Below are 22,500 nucleotides of genomic sequence, written 5' to 3' on the forward strand. Positions count from 1 at the left end.
TCTTTGGTGTCCTAGCTCAATGGCTATATCTCATCCAAAGGATTATTTCACCATATTTCTCTCAGACGCTACAGTAGCTTGAGCCAATATCCACACACCAGTCACAGCACTACTGACTCAGTTAAAGCAGTTAAAGCTGAGACAGTGGGCACAAGCTGTGGCGCAACTGGCTGGGGCACCTGCACCAAACGCCGGCGACCCGGGCTTGATTCCCTCCCCCCCGACTCTCTCTCCCACTCACTTCCTGTCGTTCTCAACTGTCCTGTCTTACAGTAATAAAGGCATAAAAAGCCCCCCCAAAAAAGAAAAACTGAGACAGTGGTCTGTTCTGCTGGATTCCATGTCCCCCGACCATAACACTACACCATAAAAAGCATGGACATGTTGTATGCTATATGCTTATCTACTATCTGTGACCATTAACATGAATTAATGGGTCCCTAGTAAAAAATGACATATACAAATAAGAACCATAGAACCCAGGATAGAGCACCAATGAATACTGCTGAAGGACGCTGTGCAGTCAAATAAAAACCAACACACAGCAACGGTTGGAATGTAGAATTCACTATCAGTACAGATGCATATATAGAGTGTGTAGTGGAACTCACAGATAAGATGTGATCTCCGATGTGCAGCTGTCCATTCTGGTCCACTGCGCTGCCCTTCTCTATGCTCTTGACCACCACGCCGCTGGACTCTGGAATGTAAGGAGAGAGAGAGGTCATCATGGCAGGACGGCTGCAGGACGACAGCGGCACACGGAGAGGTCACAGAAGGTCATCAGGCCCCTACTGTACATCATACCTGAGCCAGGTGGGCCGGAGGCTCTGGCCACGGTGAGGCCCAGGCCGCGTGCGTTCTTGGTGAATCTCACGTCGTAGGTCTTATCCTTCTCGGGTTCAGAGAGCTGCAGAGAGAGAGTCAAACGCGGCAACATGCACATTACTGGCAGAGATGCTTCAGGGGAAAGGAAATTGGGATCTTACTGTTGTTTGCCAAGACAAAGCTCTGTTCCCTGTCCTGACACTGACAAACTGAGACATTTTCCCCAAGAAGTGCCTATTCTTCCTCTTGTGTGGTCGTCTGAAAGAGCAGTTATTCTCAGTAATGTGCGCTTGTCTCCAGGTTTAGGGTGCATAGCTGTAGCCTTGGTGTGTTACCAGAAGACTGATGCAAGCAAACCTCATTCACAACTAAATCTGTATCTGCGTCATCAGCACAGCACTTTCGGCTAATCAAATATCATAGAGCAAAGAAAAAGTCCAGGCCTTATAATCCAACACACAAATTCCTTGATGAATTTCTTCTACGTGTGCTGAATAAAAAGTGTTGGATCAAGCCACAGCCTATTCCAACCACGTCACGTTTGCTCAGAAGCATGGAATCAAGAGGTGTACATTGATTGGCTGTTGTTGAGCATAAATAATGCTACAAATTACAGCACATTCTAATAGCTCTTCTCAAGACACTGCTTAAATATCAACCAACCTTTGCCCAAAATAGAGGACTACACCTTTAAAACACAGAGAACGACACACATATACACACACACACACACACACACACACACAAAATCAAACAGGATCAGTTCCAACTTACTTTGTGCACCTGGGCAGCTCTTGTCTCTTGTTGCTGGGTAACAGGGTGAGACAGGTCGTTGTCCGCGGTGTCTCTGGCGATGAGCAGTCTGACCCGGGTGCTGGCCTGCTTGAGCACCTGTGCCACCTGCTCTCTGCCCATCCCTGCCAGGTCGGTGTCACCAATCCGCAGGATCAGATCGCCACTGCGCAGCCGTTTATCCTGCACACAGCACAGCGCAGCGCAACTCAGTCCCTCACCACAGCTGATCTAGGATCAGCCTCCTCTGGCTGCTCTGTGTTATGATTGTATCAACACTAAGCAAAGATCAACACAGCCCTACAGCCCAGAGGCACACCTCCAGTAGTCTTAACAATCCACAATTTAAATCCAGTCAGGTACTTCAGTTCAACATCCCTCAACACCTCTACTAGACATTACATTTCCTTCTATATGACACGTATCACGGATGTACACATAATCTTAGTGCTCCAAATGATATCACACAATAACAAATTAAGAGCTCAAATGGAACATAACAGCCTGACCTAAAAATATCCCTTATTTGAGCAAAGGCCAATGGCTAGCCAGATAAGCCCAATATGAGGCCCATAACCACAATACCACGGAACACATCAGCACCAGGTCACAAAAGGAAATCAATATGGCGCTCTTGCATTTTGCGGACAATTCCCAAAAGACCCCCATGTGAGCAAAGGATCTGGGTGCTATCACTGGCCAGTGGTCACCGTGGGGGTCAAGCATCAAGAAATCCCATCGGTCTATTTGGGCAGGGCCAGAGTCAGCCTTACATGCCAGGACAGCTCCAATAGGCAGTACACTGTGCATTTAGTGCACTGAATACATGTGCAGTACACTTCACGACACGACAGGTCAAAAGGAGAACGCTACCCTGTCGGCCACTCCCCCGGGGACGATGGTCTTGACCATGACGCCCGAGCTCGCGCTCTCCACGATCCCAAAGCCGACGCCCGTGCCATCATTCTCCAGCTCAATCGCCTGGATACACCTGAACTGGGAGAGTAAGACAGGGAGAGGGGGGTTTGGACGGACCTAGAGAGAAACACCCACTTTCAGTACCTCAGCATTCACACAGGCATGGAGCCAATTTAGACTAAAACTGTTCCCACTGTTATTCTAAGAATACTGCAACAGTTATTATTTTCTGTAACATGATGCTCAGGGGTTCTTTGCAGAGCTAGCTTCAGCCAGTTAGCATCATGGAGGCGGCCGGCCAGCACCTTCAAAAATGGCATCTGACATGTGCTCGTTCCAGCCATATTTTCCAGCCAACAAGCCAATTAGCTGCCACATTACTGGGGGCCATAAGAGCATGCTGTCCATGTGGATTGGCAGTTTCCAAGCTTGGAGATCGCTGATCGCCAATCCACATGGACGACGTCATTTGTGACCACCTGTAAACTGGCACCTAATTGGTTTGTTTTTGAAAATATGGTCAGAAGTCGACACGTCAGACACCATTTTTAAAGATGATGACAGCCAGTTAGGGATATTTTTGGCTGAAGTAGCTAGCCTAGCATCGGCCACTGAAATGAATTGGGGCAGTACTTCCTCTCTCTCTCCAGGTCTATATAATAGCTCCATGATAGTGTCTGTTATCAAGCACATTGCAACAACACATTCTTATAGCCTTATTCCGCAATGCAGTTACTGTTTCACCACATCAGCTACACTGCACAGCAACCAGATGGTTATAACATGCACTATATGCCTGCTAAGTTAAGAGCTGTTGAAGATGTCATACATTGTGGAGCTCTGAGAGGTCCTTGGGTAGGGAGACTGTCCTGGTCATCTGCGGGGTGGACAGTTGAGGGATGGGTCCTCTGGCTATGGTCAGCGTGACCTTGTCAGCAGTATTCTGCAGGGCTCTCACTGCCTGCTCCTGGGACACGGCAGAGTCAAAGAGCTGCCTGTCCACTGCCAGGATCTGATCCGCTGGCTTTAGACGACCATCCCTGAGAGAGAGAGAGAGAGAGAGAGAGAGAGAGAGAGGGAGAGAGAGAGAGAGAGAGAGAGAGAGAGAGAGAGAGGAGAGAGAGAGAGAGAGAGAGAGAGAGAGAGAGAAATGACCACCGATTGCAATACTTGATTTATTCTTCCTTTGACTAAATAGCATTCTACCTACACCATTGTGGTTTTTAAGTGACAGGAATGTTGCATTAAAGTTCTCCAAATTAACATGCACAGCGTAATTCCAAATGATGATGGTGTCGCTCTTCTGCAACCACCTCAAACAATGGCAAATCCTCTGTTCAGAGGTGTATTGTGGTGTGTGTGTGTGTGTGTGTCATACCTGTATGCTACACTGCCTGGTTTGATCTCTTCCACAAAAATGCCCAGTCCGGTGTTCTTCTCTGTTTTAAGAGCCAGCACACTGAAGCCCAAACCAGCCTGACCCTTGATCAGCTCTATACTGCCCACGTATCGGCCCTGCAACACACAGACAGCTCTCGTAAACAGAGCCAGCTGCACTACAACCTCCAACACCACCGCCCAGTAAATACAGTACGTTCCCAATGCAGTTTCTACAATTTCGTAGAGACAAACATTATACCCAGAACACCACAAAGCAAGTCACTCAGTCAGTCCTTAGTCTTTTACTCTGAAAACAAATCTCAGAAAAATGCACACAATCTATCATCTGTGAAGTAATCCTGAATGTACACAAAGTTATTCTGCATGTTTTCACATTGGTCAGAGACGAGATCTGTGTCCACTGGAGACGGCACATGGCCCTGTGGGGGACACCTGCCAGGGTGGACACGCACGGTGGTTAACGGGAAGCACCTTAGCCAAAGAGCGGACGGCGAAGTCAAAGTCGTCCAGGTCCGTGCTGGCGAAGTTGGAGGGGAGCGGGTCCAGGGAGCCCGTGTGGTTCCTGGAGAGCTTGGACAGCGGGCACGTCACGGCGTGCTGAGTGACCGGGTCCTTCATGGACTGAGATCGGGGCAACTTGCTGCCCTGCTGGACAAGATGAGGCATGACTATCAGCGCACAAATGGACAATGGCAATATAGAGCTGAAATCATTTGCTCAGAGATACACACAGGACACACACACACACACACAAAAACACACACACACACACACACACACACACACACACACACTATCAGTGTAAATGGAAAGGTGCTATAGGGGGATTGTTATATGTGTTAAAGCTATGAAGAATTACTGACTGCGATGCGATGAGCTACCTGAGAACTGTTAGTGTATGTACTGTACATGAGAGAGGGCGAGACAGTCTGAGAGAAATGGACAATGTAAGGTAGAAAGAAAAACAGCAAATAAACAAAAGGGAACTGTAAAGTCCGCTACAGACGAGGAGAGCAGGGAAAGGAGAGAGGCATTGCAGCTAGCGTAGCGTCTGCCTCTCCGTCTCTCTGCTGTAGAGCAGCGGAGATAAGCTGATTACAGATCCTGTTTAGCGACTGCAGTGAGTAATTACAGTGTTAGCTCCCTCCTAGTAAAAGGCAAGAGGCAGTAACACAGTGCCCTCTCACCTTTACCTGGCACAACCTAGCTATATGGAGCAGCTCAAGTAAGCAGTAGGCACTGAGACACAGCCAGCAGGGAGCATGGCATTTCATAACAATCAGTGGGGGTCAGAGTCTCCAGCAAGTTATGTTGACTGTCCTTCATTTTGGAGAGGGAAACAGAGATCATTTTCTGTGTGAGTGTGTGTGTGTGTGCTGCTTGCTTGTGTGTGCCTCTCTGCATGTCTGACAGGTCTGAAGCCATATGTGTGTGTAGGGGGAGTTGAGTGTGTGTGTGTGTGTGTGTGACCTGTCTCTACGTGTGTGATCTGTCTGGGGCTTCTGTTTGTGTGCTTAAGTATGCGTGTGTGCTTGCATGCATGTGTGTGTGTGTGTGTGTGTGTGTGTGTGTGTCTGACCTGTCTGAGGAGGCCGTGTGTGTGCGGTCCCTGCTGGCTGGCCTCCTGCATGAGCAGGATCTGTCTGAAGAGGGGGCTCTGCAGGACGCTCTTGAGCAGGTTGAGCTTCTCCTCCGTGGGCACCTCCCCTCTCTCCTTCAGCCGCGCCTGGAGACGCTCCACCGCCGCCAGGGCACGCTGAGTGTCTGACAAACAAACAAACAAACAAACAAACAAACACTGCAACACTGCACAACACGCTTTTTATATCCACTCTGCAACTTCAAATGGAGAGCGTTTCTTTTTATACATCCCTACAGAGACGGAATCTAAAATATCTGCTTGAGAAAAAAAACGCACGCACAACCGCACATCCATTATCACACTTCTTCATTTCATTCTCTTTGGTGTTTTAAATCAGTATCCAATTAATAATTTCACATTTCAGCTCCATTAAACCTATAACGGCATCAGAAACTGCAGCATGTTCACACTTCTCTGCCTGGTATGGTGTTATGACTGCTGGGTCTATGAGGCATGGATATGCTTCTGTGCGTTGTACAGTATATGTTTGTGTGATGCTTGATATGACACTGTAACCGATACGTATTTTGGTGGACTTACCCATGATGTCAGCCATTAATGTTGACCCAAGACACCTGATATCTTCTTTCAGTAATGTATCAGTGTGGAATATCCACTACCTATGGGAGATTCATAAAGACAATATGGATGACCTAAGGGACTGTGTAAAGGCAAGAATCCAGTGATATGCATCATGATACAGGGGTATACAATCATTTTGAGCCATGCATTTTTGTATGTCAACTATACATTTAAAGTGTATTGTTTGCTAACCCCTTACATGATGTGCAAGACTATAGGCTATGTGCTAATCATATCCTTACATATGAACACAGGTCAGCTTGTGCACAATGGGCAATGGTGCACAGGTCATTCATGACTATTTACAACCATATCCTGTACAGCAGGACCCCGTATGGCCACTCTTTCTTTTAAAGTAATCTGTGTGTTGTGGGTCACACACCGTGGTCTTTGGTGTTGCAGGTACCTGGTGTGTGAGGAAGAATCTGTAAACAAGCTTGTTTGTACTTGGGTGTTCACTAATGCTCTTATTTAAAGGATTAACATCTGTAAATGGCCTTTACTATGGACTACAGTAATGAACTTAGACAGATGGCCTTACAACCATTTTGATTCAAGTGTTCACACTTACAGTCATCTTCTGGGCGTGCACATAAATGCTTAAAATAAACTAAAATATATGGCGTATTAATATATTCAACGCTGACACATGCACCTGCACATAGACCTATACACACATAGGAAAAAATAAAACTCTAAATCTACCTACTCTTGATATTACTCATTATAACAGCCATTTACACTTGACGTCCCGCTATTAATATGAATGGCCCGGAAATGGAACTGCTTGAATAAAACAGCTAGCGACCATATATTTATAAATATATCACATCCGATTGTGAAGAACAGGGTCGGTCGCCTGTGAGACACGAGTAAGGCTAATTAACTTGACAGAAAAGTAGGGGATGTATATTTATGGCGAGAAGTTGATTACACTAAAAAAATTGCCACTTTAAAATCAGTGCCCTCGCCGATGCCTCCTGACTCTTTAACATAGACAGTGGACACCTACTGTCCTGAATCCCAATCCGCTTTGCTCACCTCCATTTCTCCTCCTTTCCCGGATCAATCAACAGGTTTCCCATGGGCTCAAACATCACCCGTCGAAGGAAGAAATACCATTTGTTTACGAAACCAAAACCATGATATTGACTAAAGGTAAGTTACTTTGAGTTTAAGACGTTAACTTTTTTTAACACAAAGGTTTTCTTAGGACGATAGCGAGAACAGCGTATGAATGACACTTAACAGCCACAGCGCATGCCCAGAAAGCGCATCTGAAGGGCTGAAATCTTGCGCCTTTAGTTCACAACGTGAACGCGCTCCTCCCACGTCTCGCACACTGGCTTCAATTCTTCAATAAACGTTCACAGAATATTTTTGATAATATGTTTAATGGAGTAGTAGCCTATTTTGCACGACCTTCTGAAATAGCCCTAGTCCTATACTTTTAAAATAGGCCCATATTAGTCACAGCCACCCCAGCGTTTAAAGAATATTATTTAGTTTGGAGATTAGTTTAATTAGAATACGATGGCAATACCATAACATGGTGGTAGGATGTGGGTGTGTTGTGCAGACTAAAATGACTCGTAAGGCTCGTCGTTAGCTTAAGTATGCCTTAGAATGAACCTTCAGGCCTAGGCAGGCTTTCGTTGCTAGATGGAGCTCCAGCTCTTGAAATGTTGACTAGTCGAGGACCATTTCAGCCCTCAGTCCCCTCCTTCGCTGCATCAGACAGCGCTGTACTTCCAAATTGGCTTGTCATTTTCTCTCAGCGCATTCTTTCGCAGGCAGATCGGGGTCCTCCACGCGTGGACGTTTTGAAGACACCTGCGAGGATAAATGCGTTCGGCCACTGCCGAGTTCAAGATCTGTGATGCCGACGTGCTTTTTCCGCTGTTGTAAGGGTGATTTGGATTCAAAATAACTAGCTACCAGTTTATCTGACGCTCATTTTCTAACGGGCGAAGGATATTCCATATTTCTCTTAGCTATAACATCACAGCCTTTTAATGGCCGAATACTGGAGTCATCAGAAGAAATAGCATCTTGACGCGAATAGTCAAATACTGTAACCGTACCCTATTATTTTCAACCCATTTTAATTGATATTCTACCGGAGGACTTATATCGGAACCGGAGTAAATAGCAATTTCGAGGCCATCCGTCGCTATTTCAATGGAGGGATCTGGACGCGATCATTGCTGCGGTAATGATATGTGGTAAGACAGCGTTCTAATGTTTTCCTATATGTTGCCATTTCATTCTTAGCCTATTTGTGCAACGACAGAATTAATAGACATTGCGCTTCAGCTGCATCCTTGGTTGTGGTACGCATTAGCGAAGATGCCTGATAAGAATGTTTAGGGCATTTGACACGCTAAATCATATCGTTGTCTGTGTGTGAAGTACCGAAGCATGGCTGATGCCTTTCGGTCTATCGTGTGAGGTTTTCTAATGGGTGTCGCTCAGTTAGTCCATTTTGTTATCAAGCGACTGCTTCTCAGCCTCCCTTGTAATGGAATCATTGCGTTAATTCATTTTGAAAGAAAGAGGGGTTCAAGAGAATAGAGTTGGCCGACGCTGCGGAATGTTGTCCATGGATGGGGAGGGTTGCAGGTTCTCAGTGACTTCAAGGCATTCTTCCTTTTCGCAGTACACCCTTTACATGACAACGGTCTCAACATCTGTATTCAGATCTAGAGAGAGGCATGTGTCCTTATCAGAGGGCCGCTTCCGATGGCACGAAAAAGAATTGGGGAGAATTGCAGGACCAAGTAGCCACCTCCTCTAAAGCTGTACCACAGTAGCCTAGTCTACTGTGTCCTTGACTTTGAACAACAGTAACACTAACAGCCAATAACGACGATTTGTTGGTGAAATGTGGTACTTGTTCTTCTTAAATAGGCCTAGATATATTAAGACTATAGGCTACTGGGATCAAAGTAATGCCTGTGGCCTACACATTATGTGTCCAGTTCTCTCCTTATGTTTACCTCCACTGTAATGCAGCACGTTGCTTCACTTGTAGCCTTTCCCAATATTAATTTCCAGTAGTCTGTCTGCCTGTGACAGAGAAATTAGATCCCTTAAAGGTTGAATTAATTAAATATTATAATCAATTTATTACTGTTTCTAACTTAAGCAATCATAATCCATCATAGCCCATGGTGTCGCACTCATTAGAAGTCAATCTATTGCTTGCCAGATTTGATCTGTCAAACCAAGTCAGTCAGATAATCGGTGATTCACAGATTACCTAATGGTTTGAGGGGATATAGTTTTCGTGGAGGTTGGTAGCCACAGATGGAACTACAGTAGATTGGATAGGTTTCAGACTAAAGACCTGTCAGTGGCAGAATTGGGTTACAGTCATCTCTTCTCCTTTGACTGGTGAGATAGTCTCCAATATTATTTTGCACAAATGTCTGTTGACTGCACTTGGACTACCTCAACTTAAGTGTCTTCATCTGTTGCAATTAGTAGCAGAATTGCATCTGTCAGACTTAATAGCAAAATCACAACAGGAGAGAGCCTGGATGCTGGTTCAGCCTCTGTGGGAAACAAAATGTGTGTCTTATAATAAACTAGCATTTAGGGAATGCTAGTCATTGTTTGCAAACTGTAGTTTGATGAAGGCTTCTTGTTTACATGGAGGAAAGATGTGTTGGCCAAACCCAACAGTGTCCACTGATCCAAGTGCATCTGTTGAAGTTGATGCAATGTCTAGTAGTCTACTAGCCTTTTGCTTTGAGTATGGACTCAACTCAAGCATATCCGTCTCTATCTTTGGAGAAGACCAAAAGAATCACTAGAGAACTGAAACGCTGCCGTTACAAATATATACACTGTTTACATATTGTAAGTCTCTCTTTCTCTCTCTCTCTCTCTCACACACACACACACACACACACACACACTACACTACACTACACTACACTACACTTCTATGCGATATCAAACACACACAGCTTGGCCCAGCTGTTTGGCCACAGAATGCCAGCCCAAGGGCATTTCATTTTTTTCTCGCCGTGTTGCTTTGCCAGGCGAGGACAGTCACATTGCTATATTTGACTGCGCCCAAAACTTTATCACTCTATCTGCACTTTATCTTCACGGCGGTGTTTTGCCATGATGAATGCTGAACCCCCGTCGGCCACAGCCACTCTGATTCAATGGGCTGTTGAAAGGTTCACAGATTTTTTTTTCAAAACTGGGGCAGGAAATGATCCACAATGCTCCCTGGCTGGCATGCCCCATAAGGGGGAGCCCTGCCATTCCCCAGCGCCATCGGAGAGAGGAAAGAGCTTTGTGCACAATGGCCGTCATCTTGAGGAAAAACTGTTTTATGGTGCCGCACATGAATGTGGCTTGTTTGCACTTGACTGTGTGGACAGACCATTGTGAGTCACTGCCTGTGTGATGCAATGGGCTCAGGGACACTGAGCATCCACTCACGACTGAGGTCATCATCCACTGCAGCGCACTTTAAGCGGCCACCAAGGAGAGCTGTTTACATGCCGTGGTGACAGCACAAGATACTTTCGGCTAGATTTTGGTTCATACTGGGTCGTCCATTGCTGCCTTGGTTACATAATGAGATACGGTGTGTGTGTGTGTGTGTGTGTGTTTGTGTGTGTGTGTGTGTGTGTGTCACTCAACAAGGTTTGGGGAACAACAGGCATAACGTCACTGCGCTGCATACAATACTGTTGTTTACTCTCCAGAGTCCCGTTCGTGCTGTTGATGGGCTGAGCCCTAATCTCCAGATCTTATTTGGGGAAATACAGAAAGGGATGACGACAAAATGCACAGGACTGTTTATAGAGCAAGGGGTTTTTCCAGAGGTTTTGTATTGTACTATTGTATTTTGTAGATATCCATGGGTATAGCACAAACAAAATGAGCCTGTTTATTAGTTCAAGAGCATAATCTGAGTCACTGGGCTAATTTTGAGTGGATTGTCTAGTGGCGCCTAGGTCCTGGACTGGTGGAATGGTGTCACGAAAAAGAGCTACTTTTGTATTTACAACAGATCATTACCAACAGAGCTGTTTTGAATCCACTCTGAAACCAGTGTGTTTACTTTATGGTTATTTTTGCCAGGAGCCATTTTCTGATTGCAGGCAGCTGTCATTACACATAGAGAGCTGGAATGGATTTATTGCTCGACTAGTTACCATGTGAGGAGTGGAAGGCTCCATTAGAAGTTGTCAGCGCAACTCTACCTGCGCGGAAGACGACGTGAGCACCGCTGTGAAGTTTGTGATGTTTAATTCATTTTTAAACGTCAGCCGCGTGGCACAAATATACGGCACCTGTGATCTCCCGTCGTCGGCGCACCTCTGATCACGAGACGGCGGCGCTCGGCTGCCTCGGAGCGCACACGCTAACAAGTGGACTGAGATGGGAACACGCTCCATTGTTGTGTGAGGTGAGGTGATCCGCGGGAGGAGGCAGGCGTGTTGGGTATCCGTGCCGCTATCTGTGCACTACATGCGTTAGTACCTGCGGGACTGTGTTCGCCCTCCCTCCCCTTTTCACCGTGTCTGCACGCGGTCTGTTTGAGCTGCTGAACTCACACACACCGGACTGACTCCCTGATGAATGGAGAGCCCCTCAGACGCGGGCCCTGATGGCTGCCTCGTGATTACAGCATCCATGTGGGGGCAGCAACTGTGGATTTGATTTTGATGTAGAAATGCTGCTGGTGATGTGCTGACTACTGACGGCATTGGCCGTGGAGTATTCGTATGAGGGAATTGCACTGGAATTTTTTGATTTCCTTTCGCATCTCCCAACTAAATGGCTGCATTCCCAAAACAGCATTATAGATTTAGTTGTTCGTGAAATAGTCATGGCTCTTGTTGATTTCTGCTTAAAAGGGTGAATGAATTTCTACACTTGAGATTGTCAAGCGAAATCATTAAATGGTCTTTTATTTATTTATTTATTTATTTTTTAATAAAAGCAAAATTGCTTTAAGGTGTTTTACTACCACTGACTCTTTCCATCGCAAATGAAGCCAACAGTGTGGAGGAAAAAGCCGGCATGTGCTCACTGGGCTGTTGTGAGAGATGCGTCGGGGTGCCCGTTGGAATGTAGGATTGATCCCAGCTGATCGACCAGGCTTCTGAAATAAAGAGGGAGATGATAACAAGGCTGCAGGCCCTGTGCTGTTATTATGATGAAGCACTACCACTCAGTGTTACGAAATGTCTGTTATAAATGTTTACCTGTGTTATTTGTCTCGGGTGCTTTGGAGATGCATATTATGAGCCTCAGTCTTGGGTTTTTTGGTCGGCGTGTGTGCGTTTGGGTCTGTGTGCGTGTGAGTGAGTGTGAGTGTGAGTGTGTGAGAGAGAGAATGTAACTTGTGAGTTATTGTGGGTTTTGTGTCTTATTAGGTTACACTAGTTAAAGGGGTGCCATCCTACCATTAGATCTTCATAAAAGCATCATTCGTGTAATTGAATAACTCTAAATATAGAGAGTGCATGTCTGTCTCTTTCGACCTGTTTAGAAGATGTGAAGACACACTGTGTCAGATCTGGGACAGTGCCTCATGAGTTTTAATCGTCGTAGAAAAAACCAAAGGACTTCGGTGATTGATTGTTCTTCCCTTGGCATGGCTTGGCTGAGTTTGTCTAAATCAATTGGAAAACTTTGTCCTTTCGCCTCTGTGAGCACCAATGGGAGCGCCCCTCCCTCCCAACCTCTGTCATCTCTCCTTCACCTCAGGGAGAAGAGACTGACAATTTTTAAATTCGCTCTCTCTCCGTAATACGTTTCATTATCTATTTAGCTTTGTGACCATCCTCTAATTCCCTGGCTTTCTGGAGTGTTCTCTCGCCGGCTCCCTCTCTGTCTCTTTATGTGTTGGGAGTTAATGATTTTCAACGCTTCACATTATTGTCTTTAGTTATTGTTGTTGTGGTTTTTTTTTTTTTTTTAACTCCGTTGAATATAGACGTCTTGGGCAAGCTGCACATGTGCACTGTAACCGGCTCCCACTGAAGAGCCCTTGGCCGTGATTGCTCCTTTCAGCTGTCTTCTCTCGCAGCCCCTTGTGGTATTGTCTTCCTGGCAGTCGCAATCATTCCTCATGCATAAATACTCACTGACAGCCATCTGTTTTCTGTGTTTTCGGCAGTAATGGCCCCCTGTTCGCCTGGAATATTCCACGCACACAGAGGAAGGCAGGCCAGCAATGAGAACAAAAGTTTTTTTTTTTTTTTTCCCTATTCTTTTTTCCTCTTTTATAAGAAAAGACTGCCTTGCTGTTCATGTATTTTCTTTTTTTGTATTGCAAGTCATTAATCCTCTAACGCTGATGGATGTTCTCTGTTGGTCAGGGTCGTCCTTCTGCTACATGTTGCCCTGGTTGTCTCTCCACACATGACTGGTTTCCAATGGGGCCAGTGGTTCAATTACTCCTGTTGTCAAAAACGTCCCTTTCTTCGTGAAGCCTGTGTATCCTGTCTGCGATTTATGCACTAGCCACAGATATGACTCCTTAATTTTACGCATGGCTAGGCGACACACACCAGTGCCTCGTGTGCATCTCATGTGTTTATTAAATCTGTCAGGGCAACAATAACCTAAACGCATAGTTTAGAAATGTGCTTTAGATATTAGCTTTAGACACCCCGTGCGTCCCGCGAGAGTGAAGTGAATTATTCAGCTGGCTGTTTATGTTGGCACCGATGCTACGCCTGCGTCAGGAGCAAAGGCTCTGGGTGGTGGTGATGCTAGTCCAAGTGCAGGCTGCCGCTGCCATCTTTGCTGGGAGACGAGGGGGAGCGGAGCGGAGGTGCCACCCTGCCACCCTGCCACCCACGGCCCTCTCCTCTCCCACTCAGCCTGGCGCAGGAGTCAGACCTCCACCCGACCCGACGGAGGCGTGGGAGCACGCCCGTCATGTCCTCACCGGCTTTAATTGATTTCAGACTTCATAGTCACATCGGGGAAGGGATACGAGGCTCTGCGCTGGTCCGTTGGCCTGTCTGTCTGAATCTGTTTGTACTCTTTCGGTGCTCTCTCTCTCTCTGTGTCTTTCTCTTTATTCTCCCCTCTCTCATTCATTCATTCATTCATTCATTCTTTCTTTCTTTCTTCCTCTCTTTCTTTCTTTCCACCTCTCTCTCTCTCTCTTGCCGATGGCCATTCCTGCACACTGTCGGCCTCTATCATTCTTTTGTTCCAGCGTCTGCCCAGCCAGCCATAGCAGTAATGTCCACTGCCCCTGAGCCGGATAATAAAGCCAATTACCACCCAACATGGCAAGAGGGAGGGAGGGAGGGAGGGAGGGAGGGAAGGAGGGATGTGGAGAGATAGAGGAAGAGAGAGAAGGAGTGAATGGGAGCAGAAGAGTAATAGAGGAGATCAAGAAGATGTGGAGCTGAGGGTTAAAGCAAGACTACTGGTTACCTTTGTGAATGTTTCACCTTTTTAAAGCTGTGGGGAAAAAAACAACCAACAACCAGCCAAGCATTACTATTCTCGTGTGGCACCAGTGCTCTGTTATTACTGTGTGATTCATAGTGAGCAGGTAGATTTGGTGCTGTGCTTAACCTGCATTTATCTAAATAAGCCTTCCTGTAGCGCACAGGAGTGCAGGCTGGTTTCAGTACTAGTGCAGTAGGACGACAGCTCTGTTCTGTCCTCTCTCCTTTGGTTTCCCATTTAGCATCTACTGTACGCTACATTCTGTGCTCCAATTAAATAGCGCCAACGTCTGCAAAAATACACATTAATTTGAACAATATTGTGAGTGGAAATAGCACACTACATGATCAGGCTACACGAGAGAGAGAGAGGAACATAAGAAGAAAACAAGACGACAACACGGAGAAAGAAAATGGCTGCATGCATTCAGCTAGAGTTGCAGCAGTCGAGCAGTAAAGAGAGAGAGAGGCTCCCGTGCAGATAAAAGTGCTTCCGTTCCTCCTGCTTTAGCTGCAGGGACAGCAGGCAGTGCCCAGAGCCCAGAGCCCAGAGCCCAGTGCACTCAGATACTGTTGCAGTTTATCACTTCACCCTCCGCAACTGCATTGTCATATTGGCTTAGTTTGTTTCAGCACAGATCATCAGGTCTCGTGTAAGACTGCTGTGTTCTCTACAGAGTAGACGTGGTCCAGCTCTTCCAGGAGGCTTGGTTTGGACCAGCATGACGTGTGAGTGGAGATGAGCAGGTTACGCTGCTATGAAATAAGACAACAGCACGGACCTGCTTGCAATTGCACAAGTGATTTCCAAGGCATATAAAACACACTGCAGTCAAACCTATAGCCAAATGAGGCACCATCAGACTTGGGCAGTCAGTGTAGATGTGAAAGGGAGGTGGCTCTTTCCCAAATGTCTTTGTTTGTGTGGAATTGGTACTGTGGGTTTAACCAAGCGTAATCACAATAAAAAATCTGTCCAGCAAACACAGAGATGTTGTACTGCGCTGACATAAAGGCATGGCCAGCTGCCTGTCGCCGTGTGGATACTGGCTCTGATTTCACATTCACTTGAAATGTGACAGCATATATGAACAGCTGATCATATCTGCGGTTGATGACCACATTAACTTATGAACTGGGGTGTAAGCAAATGTGAGTTGGAGTACAGTATGAAATTATAGCAATATTGCACTTGTGTGTGTGTGTGTGTGTGTGTGTGTGTGTGTGTGTGTTGGGGAGGGAGGGCATTGGGTATGGGTGTGTGATGAAGCTCAATGCGGGCGGTGGAATAAGTGGGAATTGAAGCTGATGATTTATGAGTGTGTGTCCTGCGCATTCTGACTGTGTGCTTTGAATGGGCTCTTGTGATTGATGACACCTGAACTGAGCAGGTTTCCCCTCCCTCTGTGTTTCTGCAGGTTTCTCTAGGAAGGCTGCCCCTGATGTGATGCACTGCACTTTAATGCAACACTGAATAAATACAGGTAAGGGTGTGTGTGTGTGTGTGTGTGTGTGTGTGTGTGTGTGTGTGTGTCAGAGAGTGAGAGTGAGAGAGGGTGAGAGAGAGATTGAGAGTGAGAGAGGGTGAGAGAGAGAGAGAGAGAGAGAGAGAGAGAGAGAGAGAGACTGTGTGTGTCTAATGGAATAGAAAAAAAGACATAAAATTCTCTAACTACTCTGACATTTAAGTAGATTTGCCTTTGGACTGGAAGTGCAATCCAATCTGGCTGGTTTTCAAAGTGCCCTGTGCGTTTAGTGGTGTGGCCCTTTGAGCCTACAGAGAGAGCACGAGGAAGTGGCCGTGAAGGGTTTCATCACAGGACAATATGACTTGCTCACTGCGTCGCCACTGGTCCATGGAAGAAGAAAAAACACACTTGTATAACCCTCACTCAAACTTATTTACTACCCGAGCCACGGCAATAAAATATGGGATTTACTGCCACCATTTTAATTAGATATACTGTCTCTCTCAGGCCTGAGGAGATAAATTGGATATTCAATTTATTGATGGCATGCACACCGGCTAGGAGCATCTGTATTGACAGTCAAATGGCACATCCATATATTGCCACATAAATGTTTGCCTCTAGTGACAGAGCTATGTAGCTATATAAAGCGATAAGCAAAGACATTAATATGTTTCATCGGATCTGTTTTCAGTAGGAAAATGAGCGAGATGAGAATATTTATTGTCTATGGTCTTGCTTTGAGAATGATGTATGTTTGCGAACATACAGAAATGGCCCAGCTCATCTGCATATGCGATGGGATCTGGGAGAATCCATCACACGGTGAAATCCTTGATTACTGCTCCATTTCAACCCTCTCTGGTGAAATATCACCAACTTAAGATGCTGATACCATCTGAGCAGCATCCTGGATACGGTCCCCTAGCAACATCTGGATACCATCCTCGCCTTGTGATAGTATCAGACTCGTAGATTGGTGAAATTTCACCATCTGATGGGTTTTTTCACAGATCCCATCTGCATATTCACACACATAAAACTCCCCAACTGGACGATGACCTCTGGAAAACCCCCGGAGTCGACAGAGAGCACGTGTGGTGTTGCACGTCGTCCACGGTGCCTTGGTTGTGCTGAAAGGCAGGAAGTGTGTGTGTGTGTGGCAGGGGGCGAGCGGGGGCGAGCGGGGGCCAGAGGGGGGGCCAGAGGGGGGGCCAGAGGGGGGGCCAGAGGGGGCAGGTGTTTCCCGCCCGGCCGGACTCCTCACTCGTCGCCCCGACGCAGCAGCGGTGGCTGCAGTGCCCATCTGACGGCGCTCGCCTCGTCTCGTCTCGCCTCGTCTCGCCTCGCCTCGTCTCGCGCCACCTGGCGAGGCGCACAGGCTCCGCCGGTCGTCCGGCCCGCCGCGCGGCGGCCAGAAGCACGAGCCCATTGTGCTCCTCCGGCCCCACACAACACTCCAGCGCTCAGAAGAGGAGCCATTGTGCGCCAGAAACAATGGCCGTGCACGGCCAACAAAGGCCGCCTGCTGCCGCGCTGCGCTCCCTCCTCCAGAGAATGCATTAGCGCTGAGATGGAGTCCTGAGTAGGCCTCTCATCACCGGCGCCGACAGCCCGGGGGGGGGGGGGGGGGGGGGTGAGAGGGGTGAGAGGTCAGATCTGACAGGGTGATGGAGGAAATTTGGAGTTAACCATTTTGTTAAATGTTTTTTCCCCTCATTTGTGAACGCAGTGCGATAGGCGTGTGTGGTTTTTTTTTCCATCTCTCTGTCTCAATAGATGCTGATAAGATATTATAATACAGATGTAAAGAATCACAATAATATTATATTCTTAACTTCGTCAAATATTGTGATTGTATTGTTTCATCACAACTATCTTTCTATCTATCTATCTCTCTATCTCTCTATCTCTCCATCTCTCCATCTACGCATATTATGCTCCTTGTGTATCCCCAACACTTTTCCGTTGCCTTGTGAAACTCCCAGTGGGTTTTGGTAGAAGAAGCTGTCATGGAATCGGAATGCAAACCTCCAAGAAAGCAATAACACAACCAGTCATTTTTGCGACAACAATAAGCCTTTGAAAAACAAATAAGTACTGAGTAGAAGGTTTGAATATGATTAGTCAATCTTATTAGCTCTCGGTATTGCCTGCAGTCTGTAGTATAGAGTCTCTCACACACACAAACACACACAGACACACACACACACACTTTCATGTTGTGCATTCTCTCTGGATCAAGCTAAGGGACCATGAGATTATTTTTTGTCAGCATCTTGGAAGAGGAACCGTATTTTGGACCAGGGCTATTCCTTGAAGGATTAGCGCTCTATTAATGTAAACTGGCTCAGCATAAACACAACAGCCTGATGCTTATCATCCTGAGAGAGAGCGAGAGAGAGAGCGAGAGCGAGAGAGAGAGAGAGAGAGAGAGAGAGAGTGAGCGAGTGTGAGGGAGCAGCTTGCGCCCTCTCATTTCCCTACTAGCAATGTCACATTATTGCAACATTATATTGGGCACAGCTGTGGTCCGCTCTGCGTCTGCTGTTTGAAGATGGGACAACACATTTAAATTGAACATCTACCTCATATTTACACTTCCCGGGCCCACAGAATGACTGGCCTGTGCATTAGCATACAGTAAATGTGTCTCTTTTTATGGTATGGCATTTTAGTCTCTGCCAGACTTGCTCTCAGTGCTGGATATATACTGTTGAGATGCACAAATAATAAGATATGTCCATAAATAGAATAGAATAGACTTTAATTGTCATTGTGCAGTAGAACCATACAACGAATAAATGCACCTTTGTGTTGACAGCCTTAGCAAAAGAGTGCTTTGAGTACCTTATTACGATTACGAAGTCCTCACCATCCAGAAGTGCTCCCTGAAACCTGTGCTAGGCGGTGTGGGATCTGCTCAAGTCTCTGCAATCTACATGTGTGCGTCGCTGGAATGCGCGGTGCGCTACCTGTGGGATCCATACTGCACCGAGAGCCCGCGGCCGTGATCGGAGTATTAAATGATTGGCCCATTGATTTCTTGCCCCTTTTAAGCCCTCTGCCGGCGCGCCACGTGTGAACAGTAAACGTGACATTTATCTGCGTGCCTGGGCCCCAGAGCCGAGCTCATCCCCTCTACCTGTCCTGTCCCTCCGAGCGGCGCGGCGAGCGGCGAGGGCTTCAGAGGGGGCTCATCTGCCAGGCCTGTGTCTGTGTCTGAGCCTCAGCAGAGGTGTCTCCGCGCTGCAGCTCTGATCTTTGATAAGAGGGGCCTCTTAGAGCGCTGACTAAGGTCAGGATACAGACATGGGAAGCTTATCTTCCATCGTCTCTGGGACCACGAGATGCTTTTATAGATGTATGCCTGCCTGGGTTTGTGTATGTCGGCATCTCTCTGAGAGAGCTGGAAATAAAGCAGGGTGAAATGATGTGATTGCAAGGTGCAATTCAATGGTATGATGCAATATCATGGTTTACAATAAAAAAGTTATTGTATCATAAGACACCATACTATGCCATTGTCTAAATTATGTTTCACAATTGTGTACTGTAGGTGACAATTCACATTTTCCCTGATCCGCTTTCTTACACATGATCCTTTCCTCTGTATCGATCTCTCTATTTTGCATGTGGAGTTAGCCCTCGGAAGGACAACCCTTTGTTAAGTGCTTCCTTTTATATTTGTACAGTGTTGTTGAACATGCATTATTCAATGGGGGAGCAGGCAGAGTCTGCAAACTGAAAAAGCAATGGGAGTAAATATTTAATGGCTTGAATACGGGTACACGTTGTAGCACGGAAGAGTGAACTTCCAGGAAGAGTGGGAATGCTGTTGTAGTCCTTGTGAAGAGGAGACACCCTCCCTCTCTCCCTCCCTCCCTCCCTCTTTCTCTCTCCCTCTCACATCCCCCACTTCCCCCATCTCCAGCATCATCACTAACAGTGCAAAGACTGGGACAAATATAGGCACAGCATGAAATATTACTGAGTTGGTGGCAAAAACATGTAAATATTTCACAACCCTTCCCACCCACCGATCCCCCATTTAAAACAATAGTGATATTGTGACCTGCATTATGCATCATTTTACCATAATTTCCACCCCAAACATGGATAAAACACACTCATCCATACCGAGCTCCTGCGTTGGGTAATGAGGTTAGAGCCTCCATATTGCTCCTAGGCTGCTCACATTGCCCTCCTTCTCTATTCTCCTGCTCTCTTTTTGTCTTTCTGTGCCCCGGGCTGTGAAAACAGGAATATTTGTCATGACAGAAATGGCTTCAGAGCCAGAAAAATGAAATAATCGTCCAGCAAGAATGAGAGCAAATATGCACAACATATACCAAATCAAATCCAACCAAAAGGGGGAGGGGGAGAGCAAGCATACGAGTGTAATTCAGGAAAAAAACTTCCACCAGATTATGTCATAGTCTATATCTCCTGTGCATACAGTGTACTACCCTCCAAGGCGTACATATCTTCTACTATCTGTGGGACTCATATACTCCAGATTCATATGTTTCAATTTAGTTGATAGCAGCGTGACAGATGAAGGGTGTCAACATGGTGTTGTCAGCTGAGAGGAATCTGTGTGTGGTATTTGCGGCGTGGCTAAATGCTAATAAGAACAGGTTCTCTTATCTGGAAACCTCCCTCCTGCACATGTGTGACTGAGTGCTGGAGGGATCCCAGATAGTGTGATGAGGCTGTTGGAGGGTGCTGAGAGCAGCGACACTAAATAATGAGGCGTTCTCAAGTCTCCGGTGCTAATGAATGACTTCATACACTGTACACATACACACACAGTGAGGGAGCAGGAGCCAAAGAATGGGGATGGGAACGCAGGCAGGTGATTCACAAACAACCGGGCATCATCGTGTGCCGTCTTTGCATGAAGTAATGTAAGCGTTAAGTGCAAGTGCTCACATGCTGGTAGCGGGCGGCTGGTACTAAGCAGTCTAGTGGAGTGGTATAGCTCATCCTCTCCAGGCTTCATCTCATATCTCACACCCTCACACGTCTCCTCAGCCCCCCCCCAACCCCCCCAACCCCACTCCCCACGTCTGTGTGTTGATGAAATGAGGCTCATTTGGAGCAGACAAAATGGATTAAATCCTTGCAAAGTTCAGAGAGGCGTGTAGTGGAGAAGAAGTGGAGTGCTGTCTAGACAAGCCCTCAGGTGAAGGCAGAGGAGCGGGCGGGGGGGGGGGGGGGGGGGTGAGAGAGGTTGAAGGGCAGAATTTGAAAACGAGTTAGTAGACACTGCAGCGCGAGGAAGTACACAATGGGTCAAATTTGCAGGGAAATTTGAAGGAGAAGAAAGGAAGGTTTATTTAAAGGTGAGGTCTGCGTTTCCGCCGAGAGGATGTTGATATTAGAGCTCAATAGCCAATCAAGGTCCTCCCTTACTGTATGTCCCTCCCTCCCTCCTGAAGCAATGTGTTGATTGGCTGGGATATTGTAGGGCTTATTCCAAGTCACTGTTTGGTTTTTCTTCTCAAAGTACTGCAGGAGCTTTTTCTTAGTTTTTTTTTTTTTGGCCGCTGTTTTTGAGTGCCCACTCAGACAGCTGGAGGAGCAATTTTGTGAATCTGACAAAAGGTGTATTGGATTAGAATCACAAGCACAAGGAGAGGCCATTTTGGGCTCCAAGCCTGGCCATTACCGAGCTGTCCATCATGTTCTCAACTGGCTAACGCCAAGCTGCACAGGACCTGCTCCACATTCTGCACATCCCATAATGATCCTGCCTGCTCTCAAGCTAGCAGGCTGAAAACAGAACAAAGCATTGATTATCTGAAACCTGTTAGTAATGTGATCCCTTGTGCCTAATAGCTATAGCCGCATGTGTAGCTGCTGCATGGTAGCTATCACCTAACCAACTACACTGACACAATTTAGATCATCCTTTGTATGATTCGTAATAATAGTAGAGGAAAAACAGGCACGCGTTCTGGACCAGCTAAAAAGGGCAGTAACGCAACTTAAACCCAGTTTGTCTAGTATTGCTCTTGACAGGCCACTGAATGCAGATAATAGTGGCCTAATAGCCCACTGAAAGACAGATGTTGCCGTGGCGAGGGTAATGTAAAAGCTTTCAGCGTGCAGCCCACAGTGATTGACAGCACACCCTGACTTAGGGGGCCTATTACGGAGGGCTTTGCGCCGTGCACTGAAGAATTATATTAACAGGCGAGCGGATGCTGATGAAAGCCTTGCTCCTTGTCCCTTCTTTTCTATTTTCTATTTTGATTCCAAACGAGCAGGTTATTGCAGCAGTCAATAACATTCAGCTCCTTCCCCTCCGCCGCCTAATTGTGCTGACTCGCAGCGTCATGAATTCATCTGAGCCATAACTGTGTGTGACTGCAGATTTCAACATCTCATTCTGCGCACGGAGTGCTGGCAT

The 22,500-nt window shown here is 46.6% G+C and overlaps 1 protein-coding gene and 1 long non-coding RNA gene across 2 annotated transcripts in view; one reads left to right on the forward strand and one right to left on the reverse strand.

Annotated features, from left to right (window-relative positions):
- The window catches only part of si:dkey-92j12.5 (multiple PDZ domain protein), a 37,200-nt gene extending 31,075 nt beyond the window's left edge, over positions 1-6,125 (reverse strand). The window contains exons 1-9 of the mRNA XM_062552844.1: positions 6,122-6,125; positions 5,561-5,703; positions 4,411-4,587; positions 3,917-4,053; positions 3,368-3,578; positions 2,494-2,616; positions 1,603-1,803; positions 808-910; positions 612-700 (exon numbers count right to left, since the gene is read on the reverse strand). Coding sequence (XP_062408828.1) covers positions 612-700; positions 808-910; positions 1,603-1,803; positions 2,494-2,616; positions 3,368-3,578; positions 3,917-4,053; positions 4,411-4,587; positions 5,561-5,703; positions 6,122-6,125 — 1,188 coding nt within the window. The remainder of the gene's footprint in view (positions 1-611; positions 701-807; positions 911-1,602; positions 1,804-2,493; positions 2,617-3,367; positions 3,579-3,916; positions 4,054-4,410; positions 4,588-5,560; positions 5,704-6,121) is intronic.
- A 1,918-nt stretch (positions 6,126-8,043) lies between these two features.
- LOC134075184 (uncharacterized) overlaps positions 8,044-22,500 on the forward strand; it is a 20,430-nt gene continuing 5,973 nt past the window's right edge. Inside the window, exons 1-2 of the long non-coding RNA XR_009938026.1 lie at positions 8,044-8,388; positions 16,032-16,097. This is a non-coding gene — a long non-coding RNA (uncharacterized LOC134075184). The remainder of the gene's footprint in view (positions 8,389-16,031; positions 16,098-22,500) is intronic.

This window comes from Sardina pilchardus, chromosome 2 (assembly GCF_963854185.1).
Source record: "Sardina pilchardus chromosome 2, fSarPil1.1, whole genome shotgun sequence".
Lineage (NCBI taxonomy): Eukaryota > Metazoa > Chordata > Actinopteri > Clupeiformes > Clupeidae > Sardina > Sardina pilchardus.